Source organism: Delphinapterus leucas, chromosome 1, assembly GCF_059928025.1.
Source record: "Delphinapterus leucas isolate spDelLeu-1000000601 "Yukka" chromosome 1, BTC_Dleu_Yukka2, whole genome shotgun sequence".
NCBI classification, from domain to species: Eukaryota; Metazoa; Chordata; class Mammalia; order Artiodactyla; family Monodontidae; genus Delphinapterus; species Delphinapterus leucas.
Window position 1 is genome coordinate 70,402,669 of NC_143129.1, and position 24,355 is coordinate 70,427,023.

At 44.0% G+C, this 24,355-nt stretch overlaps 1 protein-coding gene across 7 annotated transcripts in view; it reads right to left on the reverse strand.

The window, feature by feature from the left end:
* Positions 1 to 11,440: 11,440 nt before the first annotated feature.
* PBX1 (PBX homeobox 1) overlaps positions 11,441 to 24,355 on the reverse strand; it is a 279,800-nt gene continuing 266,885 nt past the window's right edge. For 4 of the 7 annotated variants that reach the window (XM_089911842.1, XM_030760576.2, XM_089911879.1 and 1 more), the window contains one exon: positions 11,441 to 14,178. In XM_089911842.1, coding sequence (XP_089767968.1) covers positions 14,086 to 14,178 — 93 coding nt within the window. In that variant the 3' untranslated portion in view covers positions 11,441 to 14,085. The remainder of the gene's footprint in view (positions 14,179 to 24,355) is intronic. The other 3 variants (XM_089911857.1, XM_022563270.2, XM_089911864.1) reach the window with 2 other exon arrangements.

A 24,355-nucleotide genomic window follows, 5' to 3' on the forward strand; every position in this document is an offset into this window, starting at 1 on the left:
GATCTTAGTTTCCTAACCAGGGATCGAACCTGTGCCCTCTGCAAAGGAGGGCGGAGTCCTAACCACTAGACAGACAGGGAAGTCCCCACACCCCCTTTTCTGACTTCTTACTACCCAAGTGCCAGGGATCTCATTTTAAGGGGGAGGATGTGACCTCCCTCCAATGTCTTACTCGGCTTTGATTTCCCCCCCTCCTTTTCTCCCCTCCACCCCTGCTGTCCTGCTGTCCTTTAATATTTCTCCTTCAACCTTTCTCCTCTCCTTTCCTCCCATTTTCTTTCTCCCCTGTCCTTTCTACCTCCTCCCTCCCCTTCTCTCTACCCTCCACTCTTCTCTGTCTTTCCTCATTTCCCCTCTCCCTCCTTCCCTCATTCAGTCTTTCCTCCCTCCCACCTCCCTCCCTTTGTCTGAGTACCTGCTAGGCTTATAAGGTGGTGCTTCATTCTCTGTGTGAGAGACGTCTGGCCCCTTGAGTTCTAACAATTTATGTGGGGAGATAAGATATTTAATAACAATTCAAAGCGGGGCCAAAGACACACCAGAGGACTTTGGGGGAACAGATAACTTCAGGAAGGAGAAAGGCTTCCTAGAAGAGATGGACCCTGCTTAGAGAACAAGCATGTGAGCGGGTTTGTGAGAATGGTAGGGCCATCATTTTGGGTGGCTGATATCATGACATCGTGAGCAAAATTTGCAAAAAGGATAAAAGAAAGGGAGAAGCTTGGAATTTCGGAGGTGCTATGAGAAGACCATTGGCTACAGCTAGCAGTTCTTATTTGCGCTTATAGGAAAAAGGAGGCTAGATTAATGAAGGTCTCTCAGAATTTTATTTCTTTTCTATCCTAGCGTTGTTTCTTTACCTCTACAGAGCAACCTAAATTTATATACATATGTTTTAAGAAAGCAGTTACTAACTGATCTGAGTGACCTTGTTCACTGGCGTATTCCCAGCCCTCAGCTGCCAAGAGGTATTGGTTGAAATGGATGGAATCGAATTTCTGTATGACTGGGGGAAGGGAGAGTAATTACATTCCAGGCTTGGGAAGGCTCTAAATCAACATCATCATTGCTTCTGGGTGTTAGGGATGCCTGCCTAGCATCCTTCCACCTTCTCCTTGAAGCTAGATGATTTAAAATAATGAGGTCATACATTTCCTCAGCAGTTACTTGGGCTTCCTATTGTCCTATCCCTTGATGGGATTAGTGGCTTCAAATCATCCAGTAGCAAGAATGTTTTCATTCTAATCCATATCTGTTCCCATCAGCCCAGCCTAATTCCATTTCCCTTTGGTTTCGGGCTTTGTTAATGGACATGATAATTCTAAATTCTTTCCCAAGCTTGTTAATTGATGAATACGGTTGTTATTCATCAACAGGGACCTAGAGATTTGGGTTGTTTTTTGTTTAATAATTTGTCTTATTGAAAAAGTCTTCCCAGTGGTAGTCCCTCTAGAGGTTAAGATCCTCCTGAAGTACAGAGCCACCGCTGGCACGTAGGAGGTGGTGAAGTGCATGCTTGCTACCTGAAGAAATGTAAGGATGGTCACACAGAGAGCTGCCTGTCTGGCAAGTGTCTGGGATGTCTCAAGCAATAACCTCCTGGGAGAGGAGCCCAGGGGGCTCACAGAATCCTCAGCAGAGATTTTGCTATTGCCATAAAGGAGGTATTGACCATGCAAGGAAAGTCCCAGGGAGGGAAGTGTACTGAATAAAGCAGTAATGTGTGGAGAGGTAAGACTGTAGACCCAGAAGTAAAAGAGCTGGGTTTCTGTCATTGAAGCTTAAGATGCAGTGAACTGACTGATACAAAAGCAAACTTGGGTGCAGAAGACAAATGGTTAATATGATTGATGAGATCACAGTCACTTGTTATCTGGAACCAGGTGAAGAGGGCCCTGTTTGAGCTTCCAGTCCATGTAGACATGAAGAGGTCTGGGCTCTCCAGGGCTCTCTACTCATTGGTCTGTCCTCTTAGACATGCCTGGTGGGTGATTCAAGCCAGACCTGCACAGAAGGGCCTTTGTCCTCAATTTGAGCTAAGAGTTGGGAGGTCTGCTCCATTCTCTAGGAAAGTTTCCCAGAGCCCTACATCTGGAGAGCAATTTGGCATCTCTTTGACCATTAATAAAAATTGTTTCTTTTTTTTTCAGTTTTGTTGAGATATGGTTGACATACAGCACTGTGTACCACATGATGACGATATATGTATGTGTCACTATATATATATATTATATATATATTTATTATATATGTCAATATATGTAGTGACATATATATATTTCACCGTATATATGTGTGTTTATATATATACACCGTGAAACGATTACCACACTAAGTTGTTAACATCCATCATCTCATAGATCCAAAAAGAAAAAGAAAAAAACGATTTGTTCCTTGCGAAGAGAACTTTTAGGATCTACTCTTCTAGCAATTTTCAAATATACAGCAGTGTTAGCTGCAGTCATCCTGTTGTACATGTCTTGATTCCCATTCAACTACTGCTACCTGTATTGATTAATATGAAGCTAGAAACTCAAAGTAGGTTTGGCCTGGAAGACTTGCGAATAAACCCAAAGGCTAGAATTCAGAGAGCAGAGTATCCCCTGAGGAGAGACTTTACACGTTGAAGCCATTCAAGTAAGACATTAGAGGCACAGCACATCCTTTCCTCCTGGAAAAGGAGAGCCAGGAGAGAACAGGGATTCGCAGAATGTGGCATATGTGAGACAAACTTCAACGACCTCACAGTTTTGTCCAAGACCAGCTCTGCTTATCTACTTCTAAGCATCAAGTTTGTGCTTTGTTTAAAGAATCCTACATTTTCTTAAGTTAGGAACTGTGCAATAGTGAGTGAGAAATGAAGAAAGACACTGATTGAGCCAGAGAGATAACAGGGATTTCCTCAGGATGGACAATATCTTAGCAGCTAGACTAGACTGATATAAAAAAAGAAAGAAAATATCCATAGCTAATAGTTCCTTACAGTGGAACTAGGAAAAAGGAGGACATTCTAATTGTTACTAGTTCAGAGATGGAGATACACCCAGACAGATATACCAGAAGAAAAAGTAATACTAATAATAAACATATTTTTAGGACCTATGTGTGTCAGGCATTATTCTAAGATTTTTGGTTTTTTTTTAAAATTGATATATAGTTGATTTACAATATGATATTAATTTCAGGTGTACAACAGTGATTCAAAAACCTTATCGGTTGTACTCCATTGAAAGTTATTATAAAATATTGGCTATATTCCCTGTTAACCGTTCTAAGTATTAATGCATTTAATCCCCCCCCTACAACCCTATGAGGTAGGTGTTAGTATTATCTCCATTTTATAGGTGAGGAAACTGAGGCATAGAGAGATTAAGCAATTTATCCAAGGTCACAAAGCTAGTAAATAGTTGTAGTATAATGGGGAATGTATATCTGGTCTCTGTCCCTGTTTCCTGACACAGAGCTCCGAAAACCCTTGTAACTTCCTACGTGATAAGAGTGATAGGAGTATCTTTAGTCTGTGGGCCCTTGATATCTTCAGGATGGGGGCTGGTCAGAGAACGACCAAACCTTGTTGAGAAACTTGAAGCTTTCAGTCCCACCTCCCAAACTCCATGTAGGAGGAAGGGCTGGAGATTGAGAAAATCACCAACAGCCAACGATTTAATCAATTGCATGCATGAAGTGATACTGCCATAAACACCTCCAAGCCACGGCACCCACATGCTGGGAGGGTAGGACACCCCAACTCCATGGAGAGAGGATTCTGCATTCAGGACCCTTTCAGACCTTGCGTTATGTACCTCTTCATCTGGATGATCATCTGTATATCCTTTATAATAAACCAGTAAGTATAAGCACATCAGCTTCCTGAGTTCTGTGAGTCGCTCTAGCAAATGATCAAATCTGAGATGGGGGTTGTGGGAACTCCCGATTTATAACTGGTCAGTTGGAAGGATGGGTGACCTGATACTTGCAGCTGGCATCTGAAGTGAGGGTAGTCTTGTGGGGCTGAGCCCTTAAGCCTGTGTTGTTTGATGCTAAATCTGGGTAGTTGTTGTCAGAGTTGAATCGAATTGCAGGACACCTAGTTGGTGTTGGAATGTTGGAGAATTGGGGTTGGTATGAGATAAAAACCTCTCATGTAGTGTCAGAAAGAACCTGACAGTAGCAGAGCTGAGATTCAAGTCTATGTGGTCTGGCTTTTAAGATCTCAGTGAGCAAACTACATGTATCCCTCACATCAAAGGCTCCAGGAAAGATCCTCTGAATGCAGCAGATGGGGGGTCGGTAATGAAAGCAATTGGAGATGCTCCCATGGATGACTTTAAAGGTCTCACTAGGGGACTTCACTGGAGCTCCAGCGGTTAAGATTCTGTGCTTCCACTGCAGGCGGCGGGGGTTCGATCCCTGGTCGGAGAACTAAGATCCCGCATGCCATGTGGTTCAGCCAAAAAAAAAATAAAGAAACAAACACATAAATAAATAAAATAAAGGTCTCACTAGATGATATAAGAAAATGTGGAGACATTTGAAGGGGAAAATCGAGAAGATCCTGGTAAAATACTTCAAGAATTATTACTGAATTCCAGCACAGCAGTTATTGTGTAGAGGGACTCAGACATGTCCTGTGTTATGAAGCTGCTCTACGGAGATGGTGCTCTACGGGAGGACTGGGGAGGGCAGGAACACATCTGTTGGGAAAACAATACCTGAGTGGGTGATGGGAAGACACCTCTTGTGGAGCCTGACTCCACTTAAGGGATTAAAGCTAGCAGGACGTATGTGAACAATGGAAGCCTTGGACAGGTCCAGATCATTGGAAACAATTTTCAAAATAGAGTTTAGAAAAGTGTGTTAGGAGAACATATGTCTGGGACCAACAACAAAGAGAGGGAGCTGTCCACAAGACAGAGAAGGGATGTGACTGGGGAAAGGGTGGGTTACACCATTTTCAACTTTGTTGGCTCTGCTTAAAAGGAGTTGGGGAACAATAGGAGAGAGAAACATTAGGGTGAACATCAAAGAGATTGCAGAAAGGAATGTTTCTGCTGATACGGAAGCAGCACCAGACACTCAAGGCCTAGGACTCCAAGGCAGAAGGAAGGAGAGGCTTTGTGGGCAGAGGTGATAGAGGGACATTACCTCTGTTGCCGGCATTGTGCAATGTCAACCTAAGTTTGGGCTTGGTAACTGGACACCAACTCCAGTGGAGACAAGAGTGGGTCACAGGCTGGAGAAGTTAGAGAAGGAAGAGAATTCACAGTGATACAGGATAAATATATCTGGGATTAGGAACACGAAGCTTAAAGGGAAATGGAAATTGTGATTCATCTTAAATATGTAAATGGATACCAGGGGGAAAGAAGGGAGCCTCAAGTAGCCTGTGGTGGGAGGGGACCCATTTTACATTTTTGAATTTTTCACAAAGACATGAATATTTCAAAGGTCATTCTCTGAGAGAGGAGGCAGAATGCATGGGTTGGATTGTTTGCCCCAGGATACAGGAAGAAGAGAGCAAAATTAACCTCTTGTTGGTGGCTTTTTCTCAACACCGCAGTTGATACTAGTCAACTGGCATTGTAAAGACTGAAGCAAAGATTTCCTTTTTACTTTTTTATGTGTTTTCTGTCTTTCCTGCGCCCTCCCTGTATTATCAAATCCCTGATCCAGTCATTCATTAGCAATAGTCATGTGGTACCAGGATCTGGGTTCTGGGAACTTAATTTTGCTCTAGTAGTCTGGGCTTTGCTTGTGTTTTCTAAATTCTCTGAGAGGAAGCTGATCCTGGGATGTGGTTCATATGCTTCCTGAGTGACTTTTTAGGAAAAGTGGGGTGCCAGAGAAATTCAAGTCTGGATTGATGAACTTTGGAGGAACTGAAACAGCTACCCCCATTCCAGTAGAAGGGACCTCTGCTGCTGCTACAGAAGGAAGAGGGCCTTGACTCTACCTCTGGCGATGGAGTGCGCTTTCTGGCTGACGATGAACGAGCACAGTAGGAGATCAGGAAAGGCAGAGCTGTAGACTAACATGCCTTAGAACTTTTAGGTTATGAGAGAGGGAGATTTTATTTTAAACTTTAATTTCTCTCTGGATATACATTAATGGGAGATTTATATTCACATGTACTGTAGCACTTGGTGCCTTTTATGCTGTCCAGAGGTGCTCACTGTCAATGCTGGTGAGCTACCCTGGACAGTACGGCTGGTTATCATGGGAGAGAGGGAATGTGGGCTTGGAGTGTCACCTGGACATAATGAATGGACCCTATGATCTATCCAGAGGAATCCAGAAGCGTGAGCTAAGGTCTTTTGCATGGATCCCAGGTGGATAACAAGGACAAACATGTGGCTCTTTACCACTCCTCTTCCCGACCCACACACTGCCCAGCGTGGCCTCGGAAGCCTGCCCAAGGCTAGAAGCCATAGACTGTGTCTCACTTTGTCTGACTGACCCAGGCAGTAAATCCATTGCTCTCTTTATTTGTACACTTTCGGAGCTTTTCTGCAAGGCGTGAGAGTAGAACCCCCAGAGCATAGCCTCAGTCCTCTCCCTGGGCCTCTGGTGCAGAGATCCAGGGTAGAACACCTTCCTCGGCTCACCCACTAAATGATTTCATACGACTGAACCCTTGCGCCATCCTCCATGCTGAATGTTTCCAGAAGGGAGGCGATATTTTGGATAACAAAGGGTGGTCGAAACACTGGGATTTTACTTTTTGTTTTAAGTGGGGAAGGTTGTGATAGTCTCTAAGGATAGGCAGGTAGAACTCTATGTTGGGGGAGGGGAGTGCTGAGCATATCCGATTTTGTGATTTGAAAGCTTTAGACCACTATGCTTTGAAGTGACTGCTGGCCACCAGACTTGACCCTTCTAGACATCAATAAACATGGGAATGACTTCCTGACGGAGGGAACAGGCTGCCTTGAGGGATGGCAGCTCTCCCCTCAATATGACCACAGGCTGAGTGCCCAGTCATGAGTTTAGACAACAACAAAATTTGGAGACTGATGAGGGGGCAGTATGGGGTGGATCAGTTCTGGCCCCTTTGTTATACCCCTTTCTGGATCTTCCCTACTGAAGAGTGGCAAAGCCAAGTCTGGGATGTTACTGGAACTGTTTTTACTGGGAGAGTGTCCAGTGCAGTGAAACTGCCATGCGGGCTTGTTTTTGCCCTCACTAATCCTTTTGATCACTAGGTGTGATACAGATGGCCAACTACTCAAGGAGTTATTGTGTGCTGTTGTTGCCAGGAAGTAGCCGCCTAGCCAGGGACCACTTTTCCATCCTCCCGCCCCACCCCCCAACCCTCACATTTAGGAATACGAATATAAGGGAGGTCTTGGTTAAGGTTTTCAAGAAATGGTGAGCCTTCTACACACTCTTTCCCTCCTGCAGGCCAGATGTGGAGGACTACAAATTCCTGCAGGGTGAAGGAGCGTGATGCCCGAATCACCGCATGGAGACAAGGTATCCTGACCAGGAACGTTTGCCGGAGGCTATTACCATTATAAGTGAGAAATAGACTCGTACTGCAGTTGAGGCACTATACATTTTGCTCTATTTGTTACAACAGTTTAGTACCACCCTAAGTAATAAACTAAGTGGCTGAGTTAGGCCCACAATTTTCCAGGCAACGGAAAAAGGAAGTGGTCTGAAACTGCCTTGCATACCCAAACTCCCATAAATGTGCTCCCTTGTTCAGATTTAAAGAGGAGAGGCAAGACCTCCATCTTGGCTCCTGGCAATGCTCTACAAATCAATATTGGCGAGATAGCCTTATACTTTTGAGTCCATTGGACCCTTAGCTAGTCCCTTAATAAAAATAATTTGATCCCTGATGACTCTCCATTCCTTTGATGATGATCATTAGAATCATGATAGAGATGAAAGGGTGAGTGACTGGCGTTTTCAATACAGACCTGCCTCACTGTGGGGCTCTGTGCAAAGCCTCCTGAGAGCTAAGGTGTGAGAATGAGAAAATGATGCATCTGATGCCCCTAGAGAGACAATATGCAGCATGGCAGACAAGCAGCTCCATCCCACTCCATGCATGGGAGAGGGTGTTAAGGGCTGGGATGCAGAATTAGCTGCTGAAGGCTGAAGTGGTGGTCCAGCCAGAACACTCTGAGACATCAAACTCTGTAACAGACCACAACCCCAAAGGTCGGGGCTCAGTGTGGGCACAGACAAACCACTGGGAGAGATACACGGGATGGAAGACATAACACACGGTAGGCGTGTACATCTAGTGGAGTGGCATCTAGCTAGCATACTTCTGAGAGCCTACAATTGGGTAGTGTTTCTAACCTAGATTCCTTCCCCTGAAGCATCTCTTGGCTACCACAATTTTCCTTATGACCAGATCACAGCAGACAAAGAGAAGGAAAGGAGAACCACTGGGCAAACAGCTGTGACTCAGAAACTTAGAATTTATTCTGGAACACCACCCTGATATTTTAATTGGTGCTTGGTGGATGGGAGTTAATCACAGACAAGCAGACAAGATGGGGTGCTCTGCCCTCCTACAGCACAGCTAATATTTGCACATAAAAGATCCTTCTTTTGGGCTTCCCTGGTGGCGCAGTGGTTGAGCGTCCGCCTGCCGATGCAGGGGACGCGGGTTCGTGCTCCGGTCCGGGAAGATCCCACGTGCCGCGGAGCGGCTGGGCCCGTGAGCCATGGCCGCTGAGCCTGCGCGTCCGGAGCCTGTGCTCCGCAACGGGAGAGGCCACAACAGTGAGAGGCCCGCGTACCGCAAAAAAAAAAGATCCTTCTTTCCCTCTCTCCCTCCCTCCCTTCCTTCTTACTTCGGGGTAAGTGACGCAAGGTCATTTGCCCCACCGTCAATGTAGACTTTAAAATGATGAGGGTCACAGTTTAAAGCCACACTAACCCACGTCTTACTTTGGGGAAAGACAAGTTTCCAGCAGGTATAAATTTACACAAAATACAAGTATGCTTTTTTGCAACAAAAGAAACTATTTATTTGGAATATGCATTACCAGTACAAATTAGGAGACTGTAAAACCTACACCGTGTTAGTATCATTAGAGAACACAAAATTTCAGTTGGAATCAAAAGGGACAGAAGCCTGTGCTCTCACAGAAGCAGGAAAGCTTAAACTTTCAAAACCAAAACAGAGCAGAGCTTTGCAGGTTTATACTCTGTATAATAAGAACAGGGGAGGGGGAGCGGGAGAATAAAACCAAAAACCAAAGGAAAGCACTTCAAAATAGTTGAAAACGCCAAAGGAAAGAAAAGAAGTAAAAAGAGAGAAAAGGGGGAAAACATTGGATGTTTTATTAATTTTAACAAAAGGAAAAAAAAGTTTACAAAAAAATAAAAGATTCCAGAAAGCTTTGAGCTAGGGATTGAAACCACAAAGGTGATGTGAAAAGCTTGTCATTATTTTGTTATGACTTAAAAACAAGAGCGCAAGCGTTTGGGTAGAAACACTTCCTAAAGTGTTCTTAACTCTTCTTGCTTGGGTTCTTGCTGCTTTCTGAACGCTTAATCATTTGTTGAATGAAAAACATTTAAATTAAGGTTCCTCCAGATAATATTGCTCTCTTTTCTCCCCTGACTTAACAAAAACATTCCAAATCAAGCCAGTTTGACAATTTGCTTTCGTCAGCTGCCTAAATGAGAGGTTCGCACGAGGCGCACAGCCAATGAATCAGGTGTAACTGCTCAGCACTGTAACAATAGCACTGAGTCTGGCTCAGAAGATCAGTAGGCCAAATGACTCTAGGACGGCTTCCTGGATCTGGCCTACTCAGCCAATGGTGCACAGCCCACCAGGATCTCCTGTGGGATTCTACTGGACGAAAGAAATCCTCTCTAGCTGGAAAGAGTCGTGGAACGTTGTTATTAATCAGGAAGAAAGAAAAGAAAGCATTTTATTGTGTCATTCACAATCAACCGAGGCAAAAACCTTTCCCTACAGTATAAGAAGGTCCCCTGGACCAATCCCTTGAATTGTTAAAGGGCTAAAAAGAAAACTCAAGTCCTTGCCTTTGTTCTTCTCAGGGATTGCAAGAATGCCACACACTCCAAAAAATGCAGGTGAAAAATATGAATCATTGTGGGCTTGATCTTTGAAGTCAACTGAATTCTGAAACAAACAGAAGTACAAGGAAACAGCCTATTCTACAAATGTCATCTTTTCACATCACCTCAAATACATTTAAGGAATAAAAACAAGACCATAATCCTGACAATTAAAAAAAGCCCCCCCCATAAACAAACCAAAAATAACACAAAACAAAACATAGTTTCTTTTTTTATATTTTAAAGAGCAGAAGAAAGAAAAGGAAAGAATTTATTTCTGGGTCTCGAAGTTAATAAACATAATAACGTGTTAGGCTGTACCTATTATGCTCACTATTCCAACCTTTTTTTTTTTTTTTTTTTAGTTTACAAAATGAATTACTGTCACTTTTAAACATTGTGAAACAGGAAATGGATGTGCACAACTCGACACTTTTCTAGCATTCTTGAACTAATTCACAAATGCAAGAAAATAAAAGAAAAATGGGGGAAATGGTGAATGTAGGTAGTTCGGTGTTAAAAACTAATGCAGGAATGATGTGCATTGTCACAGAAAGAAGAGGGGAAATCCCCCATCCTGTTTTGCGTGCTATGAGGGTCATTTTTAAAATTTTTATTATAAACACTATTAAATTCAGACCGCTTTTTTGGTTTTTTTTCTTTATCTGAATATACAAGAACATTCATTATCAAATGTTCATCATCAATACTACAAAGAACGAGACACGAGTCGCAAGAAACAATGGAAAATGTTAATAAAGCTGAAAGAATCGTTGAGTATTTTTTTGTGTTTTTTTAAGTTTTTTTTTTTAAATTTGAGTTTCTGTAGTTTCATCTTTTTTTGGTATCGAAGTCAGGTTTTTCTGGGCAGAAAAATAAAACTCAGAAGGAAAGAGGGGCAGGGAAGATATGTGAGAGAAAAGGCAAACGGTAAATAAAGAACCACCACCACAGCAAAATGAAAAATAAATGTAAAGGTGTCACTTGGCAAAAGTACCGCACAGGAGTCAATTCCAAGCCAGGGGGAGGAGTTAGGGATGAAAAGGAGGATGTGATGAAGAGTTACAAGGTGGGCAAACCCTAGGGCTAGTGTCATTTCTCAGGGGAAATCTGCCAGGGAAAATGGAGCGCTCCCACTTCCATCAGAAAATGAAGGAGTCTTGGGGCACATTTTGGTATCTGTAGGACGGACCTAATACGAATTCCCAGGGAGCTGTATTTCCAGAGGCACGCTACTTTCCATCCCCAAACTTCCGCTGCCAGTGTTCTCATGCTTCACTTAATGCAAAGAGATGTGGTGGCCGCCACGTTGGATGTGATCGTAGGCGAGGAGGGGAAGTCGTGGGAAAGGTACTGGATGCGAAGAGCACTGCATGAAGTGCTAGGTGGGGAAGATGCTGTGAGAGGTGATCAGTGCAAACTACTGCAGGGAGAGAGACTGCCTGTGCAAAGGTAGCACTGCTCTGATCTCTTTCATCAACTTAAAATGGCAATCATTCAACCCAAATCTGGAATCATTCTTCCTGTTTCCAAGAGAACCCTTAGGTGTCCCTTTTGTACTTTGCCCCTAATCAGGGGGATGCGATCCCACCATATTCCTCTGTGGGTAGTTTCAATAGATCCCTGCCATTCAGACAAAGTTCTCCACTGGTTTTAATCACTGTAGAATGGTCACAGGATGGCTCCTTCCAGGAATCCTCTTTATCAAGCCCTGCTCTGATTATGGCACTGGTTAGAAGAGAGTCTTTCTACTGATCTCAGTCATCCAGGCATAATGCCATCTTGCCAAATATTTACTTTTTGCATTTCCTTCAAATACACATACCTTCTAGTTCCTTAGGTTAACCCCCCACCTCCCAACACCCACACACAGAAACATTTTCGAATCATTACTGAAGTGCCATGCAGAATGTCCATGACCTTGTTAGCTGGCCACTCTCACCCCTCAGGGTCTTATACCTCTCCCGGAGGCCTCTCAAACATAGTAGATGTGACAGGGACTAAGTAGTTACAAGGCCACATACTGGATTCAAGTACAAGCTTAGAGAACCAGGTCCCATTTCTTCCAATTTAGAGACATCTCTATTCTAAGAAACCAAGCAGACCAAAACAAACGAACAGAAGGAACAACACTAACCCTTCTCTTTGTCATCACGCTGATGACCTCAGGGTACTAATGTTAACCAGAAGTTAGAAAACCATTTATTGTCCCTATGTGGCATGAACCAGTTTATCTTAGGGATGCTTCTTCCCCTGACTTCACAATTACAGATTGGATATGAATGAAATCAACTTCTTCGGTCTCTCACAAGCCTCTTGGTGAGCCAGGCGTAATAACCCCCATTTTACAGATGAAGAAAATGAGGCACCACCTCCCACTTAGTCAAGTGACAGAGCTGCCATGTTTATTGCCAGCACAGTTGGCTATGAAGAATGTGAACACAGGCGACATGAGGACAGCTTTCTAGTACCTACTCTTCACTCTCAGATATTACCAGGGAATAAAAATCATGGATGATTTCACTGAAAGCATGACCTCCCTGCTCTCCATCACTCTCAGGTCTTCAAGGTAAGCAAGCAAAAAGTTTGCCCAAGCCATGTTCTTATACATCTTTCTCCTCCAGGACAAGAATGTTGGAGCCATATAACACTTTGGATAATTAATACAATGTCCCTAACATAAACACAAAAACAAAACAGAACCAAATCCATTGTAGACTTTGTAAGTACTGTGTGTGGCTCCCTGAGAGCTCCAGAGGTGGTGAGAACAGGATTAGTTTATACTGGAAACCTGGGCTTCATCATGATCGAGTCCTGTGTATGTCATTCTTGTGTGTGCATGCTGGGGGCCTGGAAGCCCCAGGCACATGCTGCTTCTCTGTGTCAGTGACCTTCACTCAGAGTTGTTAACTCCCTCTCTTGGGCTCACAAGGTATAATGCTACGGTTACTAATATAGGTATCTGAATGTGGCACGTGCCTGATTTGGGGCAAGTGAAATGTGTGAGGCTGTGCACATGCCTACATTTGTACGCTTGTGTGTGTGTGTGTGTGTGTGTGTGTGTGTGTGTGAGAGAGAGAGAGAGAGAGAGAGAGAGAGAGAGATAAAGGGGATAGGTAAAGGGTTGCAGGATAAGAACCTTCTACTCCTTAGTGATGCATTCACCACCATGCCTAACTCAGACCTGGTTTTGCAGTAGATTCTGAACACCACTTACTGCACAGTCTCCAGAGACTGTTCCTCTGAAACCAAGAGCTGTTATTGGGAAGATGCAAAAGCCTCTAGGAATTCTGCCCTTCTTGTTCCTTGAGGCTTCTCTTGCTGCCTGACTTCCTGCTGGGAACCAAGCTAGCAGAGGTGAAACCAGAAACTGTGGCACTTCTAGAAGCCCAGCAAAGGCAGCCCCCAAAGAATACCTGGGGCTGAGAAGGAAGAGGAGGAATTGTATTCTAATCAGAATCGCCCCCGGGGAGGTTAGAGCAAGAGGAGGTAGGGCGGCCTGGAATGAGTAGGGCAATGTGGCATATTCCTGCTAAGAGGTAGTGAGAGTAACGAGAGAAACAGAGAAGGACTTTCTGTTAACAGAGGGAGCAAGGGATCCCAGGGAGGTAAGTCTGGCCCCTCAAACCACCAGCATGAAAACATACCAACACTTTTATTATTTTCTTTGTATATTTTTTTCCTCTTTAAATTCCTCTAATTGTTGAAAATATCCTTCAGGGATGTAATAGAGGGCAGGGACCCAGGGAGTCTAGGACAGAGGGAAAGGGGCAGGGAAGGTGATGGACACCAGGCTGACAGCTGGAGGCAGGGAAGGGTGGCTTCTACCCAGAAAAAAAGGGAAGAGAGTATAAAGAAGTGTCCAGATTGGCTGAAACAGCATCCCAAAGAAGAGAAGAGAAGGAGACTCTTATTGTGTGTGCTGATTGCTTCGACCTCCAGTCTGACCGCTTCAGCGTTGAGAAACCCTCCCTCCTGGCCCGGCCCCGACTGGAGCACAGGGTCAGCCGGGATGCGACTGCTGGGAGATCAGTTGGAGGTATCAGAGTGAACACTGCCAGGGCCTTCTGTAGGGGAGGTCACTGATGAAGGGGTAGTAGCATCCTGCCAACCTCCATTAGCCTAGAAGGGAAAAAGGGAGAGAAGTCAGTCCTCTGAGATCGGGTGGCCGTTCTGAGCAGACAATGACAATAAGGCAACTTGGGTAAAGGGCCGAGCACAGTGCCTGGCCCACGGGAACACTCATCCAAGGGGCGGCTAGGATTGTGGTCGATAATGCCCACCTCCCCCACCCTCAGATGAGTTTGGCTCTTCCCAGCAAGCCTCTGGACACAGTACTAGCACCTCGCACTTCTCACAGGCTTTGTAATTCAGTCCAAGCCACCAGATGATCGTTCTGTGTGCTCTAGGATGACGGCAGCTGTCCCTGCAGGCCAAGGGACCGAGTTCTAGCTCTGACCCTGGCAACAATTAGCTATCGGTTCTGGCGAAGCACTTCCCCCTGTTTGGCCTTGGGTTCCCCTTTAGAAAACTTAAAAGATTAGCTCAAATGCTTTCTCGGGTCCTTTCCAGCTCTGGATGCTCCCTGTATTATGGGATCCCAGGCACCTGCTCTATGCAAGGTTCTGTTCTAGCTGCTCGAGGGTATATAATGATGAGTGAGATACAGTTCATGTCCTCAAGTATGGGGATGAGACAAGCAGACGAATGAACTATAATGCCAGGCAGAACCTAATACATGGTACAGCCCAGTTGTCATGAAACTTCAAATGAAGGCAGTATCTCCTCTTGATGCAGTATCGGCAGAGGCTTCATGGAGGAGGGATTCTCTGAGGTGAGCCTTGAAAAGCGGGTGATCAGACGAATAAAACAGGTAAAGCAATGGTGCCAACACCATAAGGACTGGTCTGTGTGACTATATCTAAAAAGGTGGTAAGACAGGAAGCTACAAGTTTGATCTGTATTTGTAGATCATCTTCTAAGACTCTAAATCCAGATGCATTAAAACAATAAAATTGTCCGAAAAGGATTTGTTTTAATGACCACCCCTTTCAAAAAATACCCCACCATTAAATAGCTGAAGAATGATTTGCTACAGTGGTTGATTCATGATGGTTTACATATTTTAAAGCACTGAACTGTAAATGTGCTAAAAGGCCCCTTTTCCCCAGTCACTGGGTTCCTTTGAAGTTAATAGACTCTCGACACTGGAAATGTTAATACTGAACAGACCAGATTTTAGGGAGTCCTGGTAAATTACTTTTATTTTACTTTCCTCTCCTTTTACTCCCTGAAGTAGGTGGGGGTACCTGGGGGTAGGTATTATTATTGCCATTTGGGAGGGACCACAGCTTCCACCCTAGTATAATCCACAGTACTTAGGAGCATGGCTGGCACTTGTAGGTGCCGGTAAACATCCATTCACGTTTCATTCATAAGAAAGCACAGGTGTAAGAGAAAATCAGCCTTCCAGATTCCGACTGAGACAGAACACAGGCTTCCTAACCTTTGAATCGGGCTCCTTTTTCTCTGCCCTTTTCATCCATTTGGCTCTCTCTGTCATTGGCTCACCCAAATGATGCTCCAATGTTCCCAGGAAAGCCAGGCTTTTCATTCAGAGAAGCTCCCACCACTTACTTCAGCATGAGGGTAGGTGTTTCCCCACACACCTCACTTTAAGAGCAGATCTGGACACTAAGCGGGCAAAAGGTCATCCTGGGCAATGCCAGGAACACGGCCCCTCAATCTTGGATTATCGAATAACTGCTCTCAAGTTCAAATCTCCACCTCTTAACTGAGTCAGGCAGCTCTACCCACTCCCCTTTTCTGTTGGACGCCACTTCCCCTGTTGTTTGTTAAAGAGAGATTAGAAAGAGGGCGATGAGGGGAAAATGAGAATTCTTTCTCTTATAAGAGGAGGCTTTGCTATCTTTTGGGGCCTAAGACTCTGTAGTATGATCAGAATCAAGAAAAGAATTCATTCAATTTCCACATTTAGGTTGGTCACCAGAGTGACAATATCTTACTTAGCCTCCCCTCTCAACCAAGAACACATGTATTCTTTTGGTACCATTTTAGGCTGATTGAGAATCATGGTTCTGTTTCTTTTTCCTGGAAGAAAATCCTTTAGCATCATTTATCTTTTCTGACGATAAAAGTAAGATGTGCTTATGTGATATTTGCAAATACAATATTTGCAATTATGCATGCAATATCATGTTTGAAAATAGGAGAATTGTAAAGAACCAAGAGTACTATAGCCGTAATCCTACTACCCAGAGATAATTACTCTTAGCATTTTGATATACATCCTAATTTTTAATATGTGTATGTTTATCAGATAGGTAGATAAATAAATTAATTAACTCGCTAATTAAATAGACTGGAAGGTGTGTGTGTGTGTGTGTGTGTGTGTGTGTGTGTGTGTGTTTGCTGGGTAGCATGGGATTTTAGGAAACTTTCCAGGAGCTCCATAAGCACCACATCATAAAGCAGAGACTGAGGTGCTTATAAAAGAGGAAAAATGTCATGTATCTTAGACTTGACCTGGTATGAGACAAGTAGGGGAGGAAGCTCTTTAAAGCAGCTAGTGTCCATGTCATAGCACGTGGCACAAAGGCATGTCATTACATTGCTCACAAATCACCAGCACTACCATTGTTGAGCCATACTATAATTCCATTAAAATAACAGTAAGTGGTGCCCCAGATGAAGCCATTAGTTAAAAAAAAGGAGCTCTGTGGCGTTTCATTAGCAGGGAATTAGCAAGGCACTGTATATTGACCAGAAGGTTCTAGAAGACTTCTTTTTGAGTCATCTCTGAGCTGAAATAACTCAAACAGCAGACATTTGATCTCTTTCCTTCAAAAGTTCTGTTTTCTCAGACCAGTGCTCAGGATGCCAGAGGGGAGAGAGAGCTCACAGATGGTGGAAACAGGAATTAGTGCAGCCTGATACCAAAACCAGCATTTAAATGATGCTAGTTGGCCTGGTGAAGAAGAGTATATAAAACCTTAAAAAACCTTATTAAAAATAAAGAAAGAAAACAAATCTCTTTAACTGCTTTTTCTTCACTCCCCCTCCAACCACAAACACACACACAGACACATATGCACACACACTTCAGATGGGGTGCCCAACTGCCCCAGTTTGCCCAGGACTCCGGGATTTAATGGAATGGGGGACTTTCAGTCCCAGGTCACCCTATCCCAGGATATCCCAGCTATGACCCTTGATTTCTTGCTAAATTCAGGACACTGTAGCCTATGGGTTTTAAGTTAGATGAATGCAAGTACTTTTTAGAACAAACGAGTCTAACACTGGGAAATGTTGAAGGATCCTTTTCTCTGGAGGTGCTTTCTACCATGGCATATTGTCTGCCGCTGCTCGTGCTGCTGCTAAAGCCTCCGTGAGATCAGAAAGTGCGAGCAAATCCACCCTAACCGGCTTTCCCGTAAATCACTTCGGCCGTTTCAGCTGTATCATTCCAGCTTTAATGTAAGACGTTCAGAGGCTGCACCGTCTTGGGAAACAGCTGACCTCGCTTACTGCCACGTTAACCCGGGGAGCAATTCCTTCCCTCTTCCTCCACTGCGGGTGAATATTAAGTAGGAAACGCCGCCTTTGTGTGTTTATTTATCTCTGGGAACAGTGAGAGTCAAAGATGGTCTCATTAACAGCCGTGTGAGGTGGCGGGAAAATAAGACCTCTGTTTTAATTTTTCTTCTGCACCCCAACTGCCTCCTTCACTCTCCAATGCAAACCAGCCTTTAAAGGGACACACTCACTTTGTAAAATGCTGTTGTTGGAAACCACCCTGAGGGGATACAGGGATGGGAATCTGTAAAGCCAAATATGCCCTTTTTATCTCAAAGCATCCATAATGGGAGAGAGTTCACATTTACACCCAGTTCCTTCAGGTTAATTCTGTAGCCTGTGGCCTGGGAAGCAAGACTTGGTGTAACATTTAATTCTACCAGGGGAAACCTAAGCCGGCAGCAGGCTTGACCTGGAACCTCATGAAGAGGAAGCTAATAGAATATAGAATTAGGACAAAACGCAGTAGATTTCCTAGTTAAGGAAATCTGGACTTTCACAACACAAATTCAAGGCATTTGGGAACAAAATGTTTCAGGAACAAAAATGACTACTCTCTATCCTACCCACATAACTTGATAGACGCCACATTTTGCCAGAATCCCATCTAATGGATAAGGCAAAGCACGCCTATCAGAGGAGGTAGAGGAAGCCAGCCATGGAGCTGGGGATGGAGCGATGGTGGGTGGCAAAACCTGCACGGTTCCTCCTGACATACACAGGAGCACAGAACTGCAGCTTAAGCCCTGACTTCCCTGTCCTCTGTTGCCCTCCTCGAGCCAGAGCTCGGGGGGCCACCTGCCTCTCCCTCGCTGTTGCGGAGCCAGTACCCCTTTTCGCCCAGAGCGGTGGTTGCTGGGCTGAGTGAGAATCGCTGGTCCCATCCTGCTCTTACTCCCGCTCTTCCTCTGAGCTTACCTTAGCAGTACACGGTTGATGCAGAGAATTCATCACCTGATATGACAGCCCAAGCGAGCCTGGCACTAAGAAACTCTCATTTGCAACCCAGAAATACACTGAGGTGCCACAAACCGGCTGATGTCAGCACCGAGTTGAGCTTGATCTGCATATGGGCCAGATGCCATTACCAGCAATGCCTTCAGCAAGGGTGAGGTAGACGTGCTCCAGGCCCTCAATAACCCAGGCCCTGGTGGGGCCAGACAGGAAGAAAAACAAAGAAACATGCATGCATCCTCTCTCCCTCTCTCTCTCCACACACACACACACACACACACACACACACACACACACTTGCACATACATGCACACACACAGCCACCATTTATCAGGGGAGACATCAGCTCACACAGTGGAGTCACACCCTAGATCCAACATTCTTCCACCAAGACAGAACTATGTCTTGCTGATATGCATAGCCTTTTCCCAAGATTATTCTGTGAGCACTTCCCAAGAGATGCTCTGGGATGAAAAAATGCTACTGGAAAGCCCCCTTAGGGACAAAGGATTCAAAATTGCCCTGGGAAATTTTACAACAGTAAACAGACCCACACCTATTCTGGCACCCCTACAGTTCCCTCTCGAGCTGCCCTCAGCGTGATCTTTCACAAATGTAGTTTTGATCATGTCACCTCCCTGTTTAAACCTTCAGTGGCTTCCTACTGGACTCAAGGTGAGGTTCAATGTCCTCATCAGGTCTATCATGTCCTGGACCTTGCTGACTCTTCAACTCCATGCTCATGTTTAATATTTCAACCATATCAGGGTACTTAGAAATTCCCGTAACAGAGCTGCCATTTCATGCCCGTTTCTTTCCCCTTGAATACAGTGCCCCACTCATCCATTTACTTGCCACTATTGCCCTGGCTCTTTTTCAAGACTGAGTTTAAGTATCCTTGCACCTGTATCTGACCCCTGGCAACTTTTCTTCCTCCTATAAGCCCTCCAGGTCATCGCCCCCCCCCCCCCGCACCTCCCTGCCAGGATGTACCTCTATCACAGCACCTGTGCCGCCATATTGCATTTGTTCTTTCACACGTCTGGACCATGAGAACAGGGCCATGGAACTTATCTTTGACTCCAAAGTTCCTACCACGGTGCTTGACACAGCATAGATTTTAATAAATATCTCTTGGAGGAACATAAGAAGAAGTAAATAAACATTTAGTGGCACTGTAACATCCATCCTCCATCGTGGGTATGGACATAGAGAAGGGTATCAGGTCCCTGACCTCCACAGTTCAGTCTGACTACACGTAAAGAGCTGTGTATACCTAGAAAATATTCAAGATGCAAAGCAGAGGTAGCACCAGGGTTCAAGGTAACTTTTACACCTAGGAAGTGAATGTTTCTCTTGCTAATAAGTAGGCATCAAGGAGATCTGGTACTTCATAGCTTAACCCAAACAAGAAACTATGTTTCATGTTTATATTGTTCTGTTTTCTTTTTAGGGAAAGCAATGGAAAAAAACATTGGATACTCCCTGTTGCAATTCCATCTTAACAAGGAGTGTTCTCCACAGGGCACAAGGAGTGGGAAGATATCCCACCCTGCATCTGGAACGGTCTCCTAGTCACCACCTCAGGCATCCTGGGAATCAGACAAATGTACAAAATAGACATAGTCCCAAAGTGGCCTGTAGGTCTTTGCCCATCTTTAGTCTCTCGAGGGCTGAGACCCACATGCAGGTAGAGCTTCCACCATGGGACCTGGGAAAGGAATTGCCAGATAAAATATAGGATACCCAGTTGAATTTGAGTTTTAGATAAACAACAAATAATTTTTTAGTGTAAGTATGTCCCACGCAGTATTTTCATTTGCTAAATCTGGGTAACCCTGTCTGGGAAGAACATGTGCTCTCAGCCAAAAATTTTTTATTCTAGCCTAGTTTGGCTAGAATGAATTTTGCTGCTTTTCCTGCTTTGACCTTCTGCGCCTGTATCTTCACACAGGGAATGTCTTCCTCGTGGCTGTGAGCATCTCTACAAGCCCTTGCCTAGCTTCTGCTTAGCGTCCTGCTATTTATCACAGTTCATTTGAGAATGAGGTGGTGACATACATACACCACTATGTACAAAGTAGATAAATAAGGACCTCCTGTACAGCACAGGGAACTATACTCAATATTTTGTAATAACCTACATGGGAAAATAATCTGAAAAAAGAATATATACATACATATATGTATAACTGAATCACTTTGCTGCACACCTGAAACTAACACAACATTGTAAATCAACTATACTTCAATTTTTTTAAAAAAAGAATGAGGTAGTGACTTGCTCTTGTAAGTGAAATCCTGCTCTGGAACCTCAGCCCACCAACTACTGCCTGCCATCACATTTCCCTGAAGCTGGTCCTCTGTCTGGATTATCCCATGCCGCTGGCTCTAGGATTCCTGTTTCCATGGTCCCCGGCCTATTGGGGGTATCCTCTCTGATTGCCACTTACCACTAGGTCAGTCCCTGGTGACCTTACACCCAAGTCACACCACCATACCCCTTGCTAGTCTGCTTCCCACCACAGCCTCTTGAGCCCTGAGATTTTGCCGTGAAGGTTAAGAGAGATCAGTGGTACCATTAGCCATTCCTGGTAGAGAACAGACGTTAGTACTTTAAGCTGCTCTGAAGAAATAATAGATTTCTCACTGCCAAAGTGAGATTCCTTCCTACTCTACAGAGAAGTCAAGTGAGAGGTTTTTGCCTTTGCCTACCGCTTCTCTGTTCTCTAGGAATCCATATCTTCTTTCATGGCCCAGCCTGAGGGCTACCTCCTTTCTGCAAGTCGCTTCAGGGCAAACCATCACCCACTTCTCTACATTCTAGTACCACTGACCTTTTGACCTTTCATGTTGACATTTAACCACGTGCAGCTTTTATTTATGTAAATATCCATGCAAGCACCAGATCTTATTAGCTGCAATCCTTTAATTCTTAAAATCTACAAACATGTGTTCAGTGCCTACCTCATACTATGTACTAGGCATACTGTGGTAGATATAACACATTTTTTAAAAATGTGATGTCTGCCCTCATGGAGCTTGCTGACTTGTGGGAAACAGACATTCAAAACATATCAAAAGAACAAATATAGATTCCAGATGGAAATAAATGCTATGAGACAGAGGAACAGGGACCTCACTGAGGTTGGGGCTTCTGGAAAGTCAGCCTAAAAGTGAACAGAAAATAGACAAGTAAAGAGTGGGGCAAAGAGCCTTCTAGGCAGAAGGAGAAACCTGTCCAAAGGCTCCAAGGAACCGAAAGAAGGCCTGAAAGAATGGAGCATATAGGAGCACAGTGGCGAGTGCAGCAAGACGGGCCTGGAGAATGGGATGGCTTGATCATGCCAAGAATTGCAGGCTTTGATTTTTATCTTCAGTAAGATGATGAATCATTCAACCACAAGCCGTTAGAAGACAAGGATCATGTCTGATAGAGCAACTGTTCAATTAAGTACTTGAGTTGAACAAATAGAGAAATGAATGCTTTGAAAGCTTCTTTTGGTGCCTGTCCCTGTGTCTGTAAGGCCATCTGTATGCTGGTGCCCATTGTGACTTTGTAGTTATGTAAGAATAATAATAATAATTCTCTTACTTTGGTTGAAACGAATATATAATGGTACATAAACTCAGTGTGAACATCTATTCTTCTCAGGCCAGGAATCTACGACTCAGAAACTAGAATTTGCCAAACTTAGTCCCCACTATATGCCACAGCTTCTGGACATTTCAGGTTTCAAAAGCTTGGGGTGCATGAAGTGCAGAGAGAGCATGGCTGCTACTGATCTCAGGGCGGAAGGCAGATGACCCATGCTCTTAAGTTCACCTTCTGGGAATCTATGTGCTGTTTATGAAGGTGCTAGAACCTATGAACCACAAGACTGGCCTCAGAGAATTCTTTCCAGGGATTCTAATACCTTCTACTCTCAAGCCTCAATCCACCTTACCAAACTTGGTTTTGGACAAGACAAACTGTATTCCTCGGGGGTTATACTTCTGAGACATCACTGTGTGTGGTACCACCTTGTTAGTTAATACAGTTTACCTTACACTGGCGATGCGAAGTCCTGGGCTGAGACCTGTATAGTCAGATGGTAACCCTGATCCATGTTCACTTGGTATGAATGTGAACTCTGTTATTACAAGTCATTATCTCCAACTGTATCTGGCATGCACTCAAGGGCACTCAGTCAAAATCCAACTGCAAAATTACAGCACCATCACAGTGCAACATCCTGCCAGCTCTCAGCGCCACACGACTGAAGTACATGCACATATAGGTCAACTCCAAGATCAAGATCTATTTTGGAACCTTCTTAACTTCATCCTTCCTTAATTCATCTGTTGTGAAGGCCCAGAATTAATACTGCCACGTAAGGCACTTGAGACACAGAGGATGGTCTGGGTTGAACCTTTCGTAGCTTGCACAGGATACGAGGTAGTGTACATTTCCAAGTTTAAGGCTGGGATGCTTTTGGATTTGGATTTCTGCTCAAAGTGCAAACAGGACAGTTACATGTAATGTTTCCATGTTCCACAGACTTAGGGGGGCCTTAGGTTAAATGTACATACAGGAAGTGAAAACTTCAAATTTGTTTTATTTAACTTTTCAGAGACAAAGGAAAATAAGCTCAGCTTGCTTTAGCTAAATAGAGGTGTCTTAGTGCAGAAAACTATTTATATCTGAATAAACATCCTCTACATCCAGCCCTGCAAAACTAAAGCACACGCACACTTACACCCATCCACACACACTGCACAAAAACACACATAATTTCCACACACTTTATCATACTGACGTAGAGCTAATACGTGTTCAGAAAATACTTATGGCACCTAAAAAATGTCCATACACACACAGATGCTGGAAAAGAGTAGCTCTATAAGACAATAGATAATTATATTTACTCATATAGCCAAATCTGGAAAATTCAAGCCAAGGGTATCTTTTTTACTCTCAGTATAAATTATCTGATTGGCTGATACAGACAGCTCCAGATTCTTCACTTTAGTTTCATAACCTTTGATTTTGCCGTGGCTTTGTTGAAAGGCCATTATCTACTCAGGGTACACACAGGAATTGTATACACACCTGAACGACAAACGGTGGCTATCTACGGAACACACACATAACTCGTGGTGTAAATCTTGAGGCTATTTACCATCACACAGGAAGCTAAATCCTCTTACACTTTCCTGACCATCCAAGAGACAGCAATTACCCCAGATTATCAGACCAACAATGACATGTCACGTAAAGAGAGACACCGAGCCAACTTCACATCCCAAAGACTGGCATATTCAAGTACACTTAGGACATTAATAGCAATTTACGTGCCATCACTGAGACAAAGCCACAAAGGCTCCGTTGGCAGCCTCTTATTTTGAAGCCTATTATTTGTGGGAGTTACAGGCTATAATCACAACAGAAACTTTCAAAACCCTTATCTTCCGTGACGCACCAAATCTATTTCAGAGCCATAATTGCTATGTCACCGGAGAGTCTGCTGCTTAATGCACTCAAATGCCATTTAGTGTTTGCAGGGTCATTACAGCTAACAGAAGGGTAGGAGGGAGAGATGGTGGGAAGTTGTGGGGTACAGGCAGACAGAGAATGTTGAGGGGAAAGTGCTAGAATGGGGCATGAGGCTCTACTGTGCCTTACTTAGGGAATGATACTGTTGTTTTGAGAATTCTATGTACCTATGAAATGAAGGCAAGTGCTTGGAAACTACGCACTTAAGAATT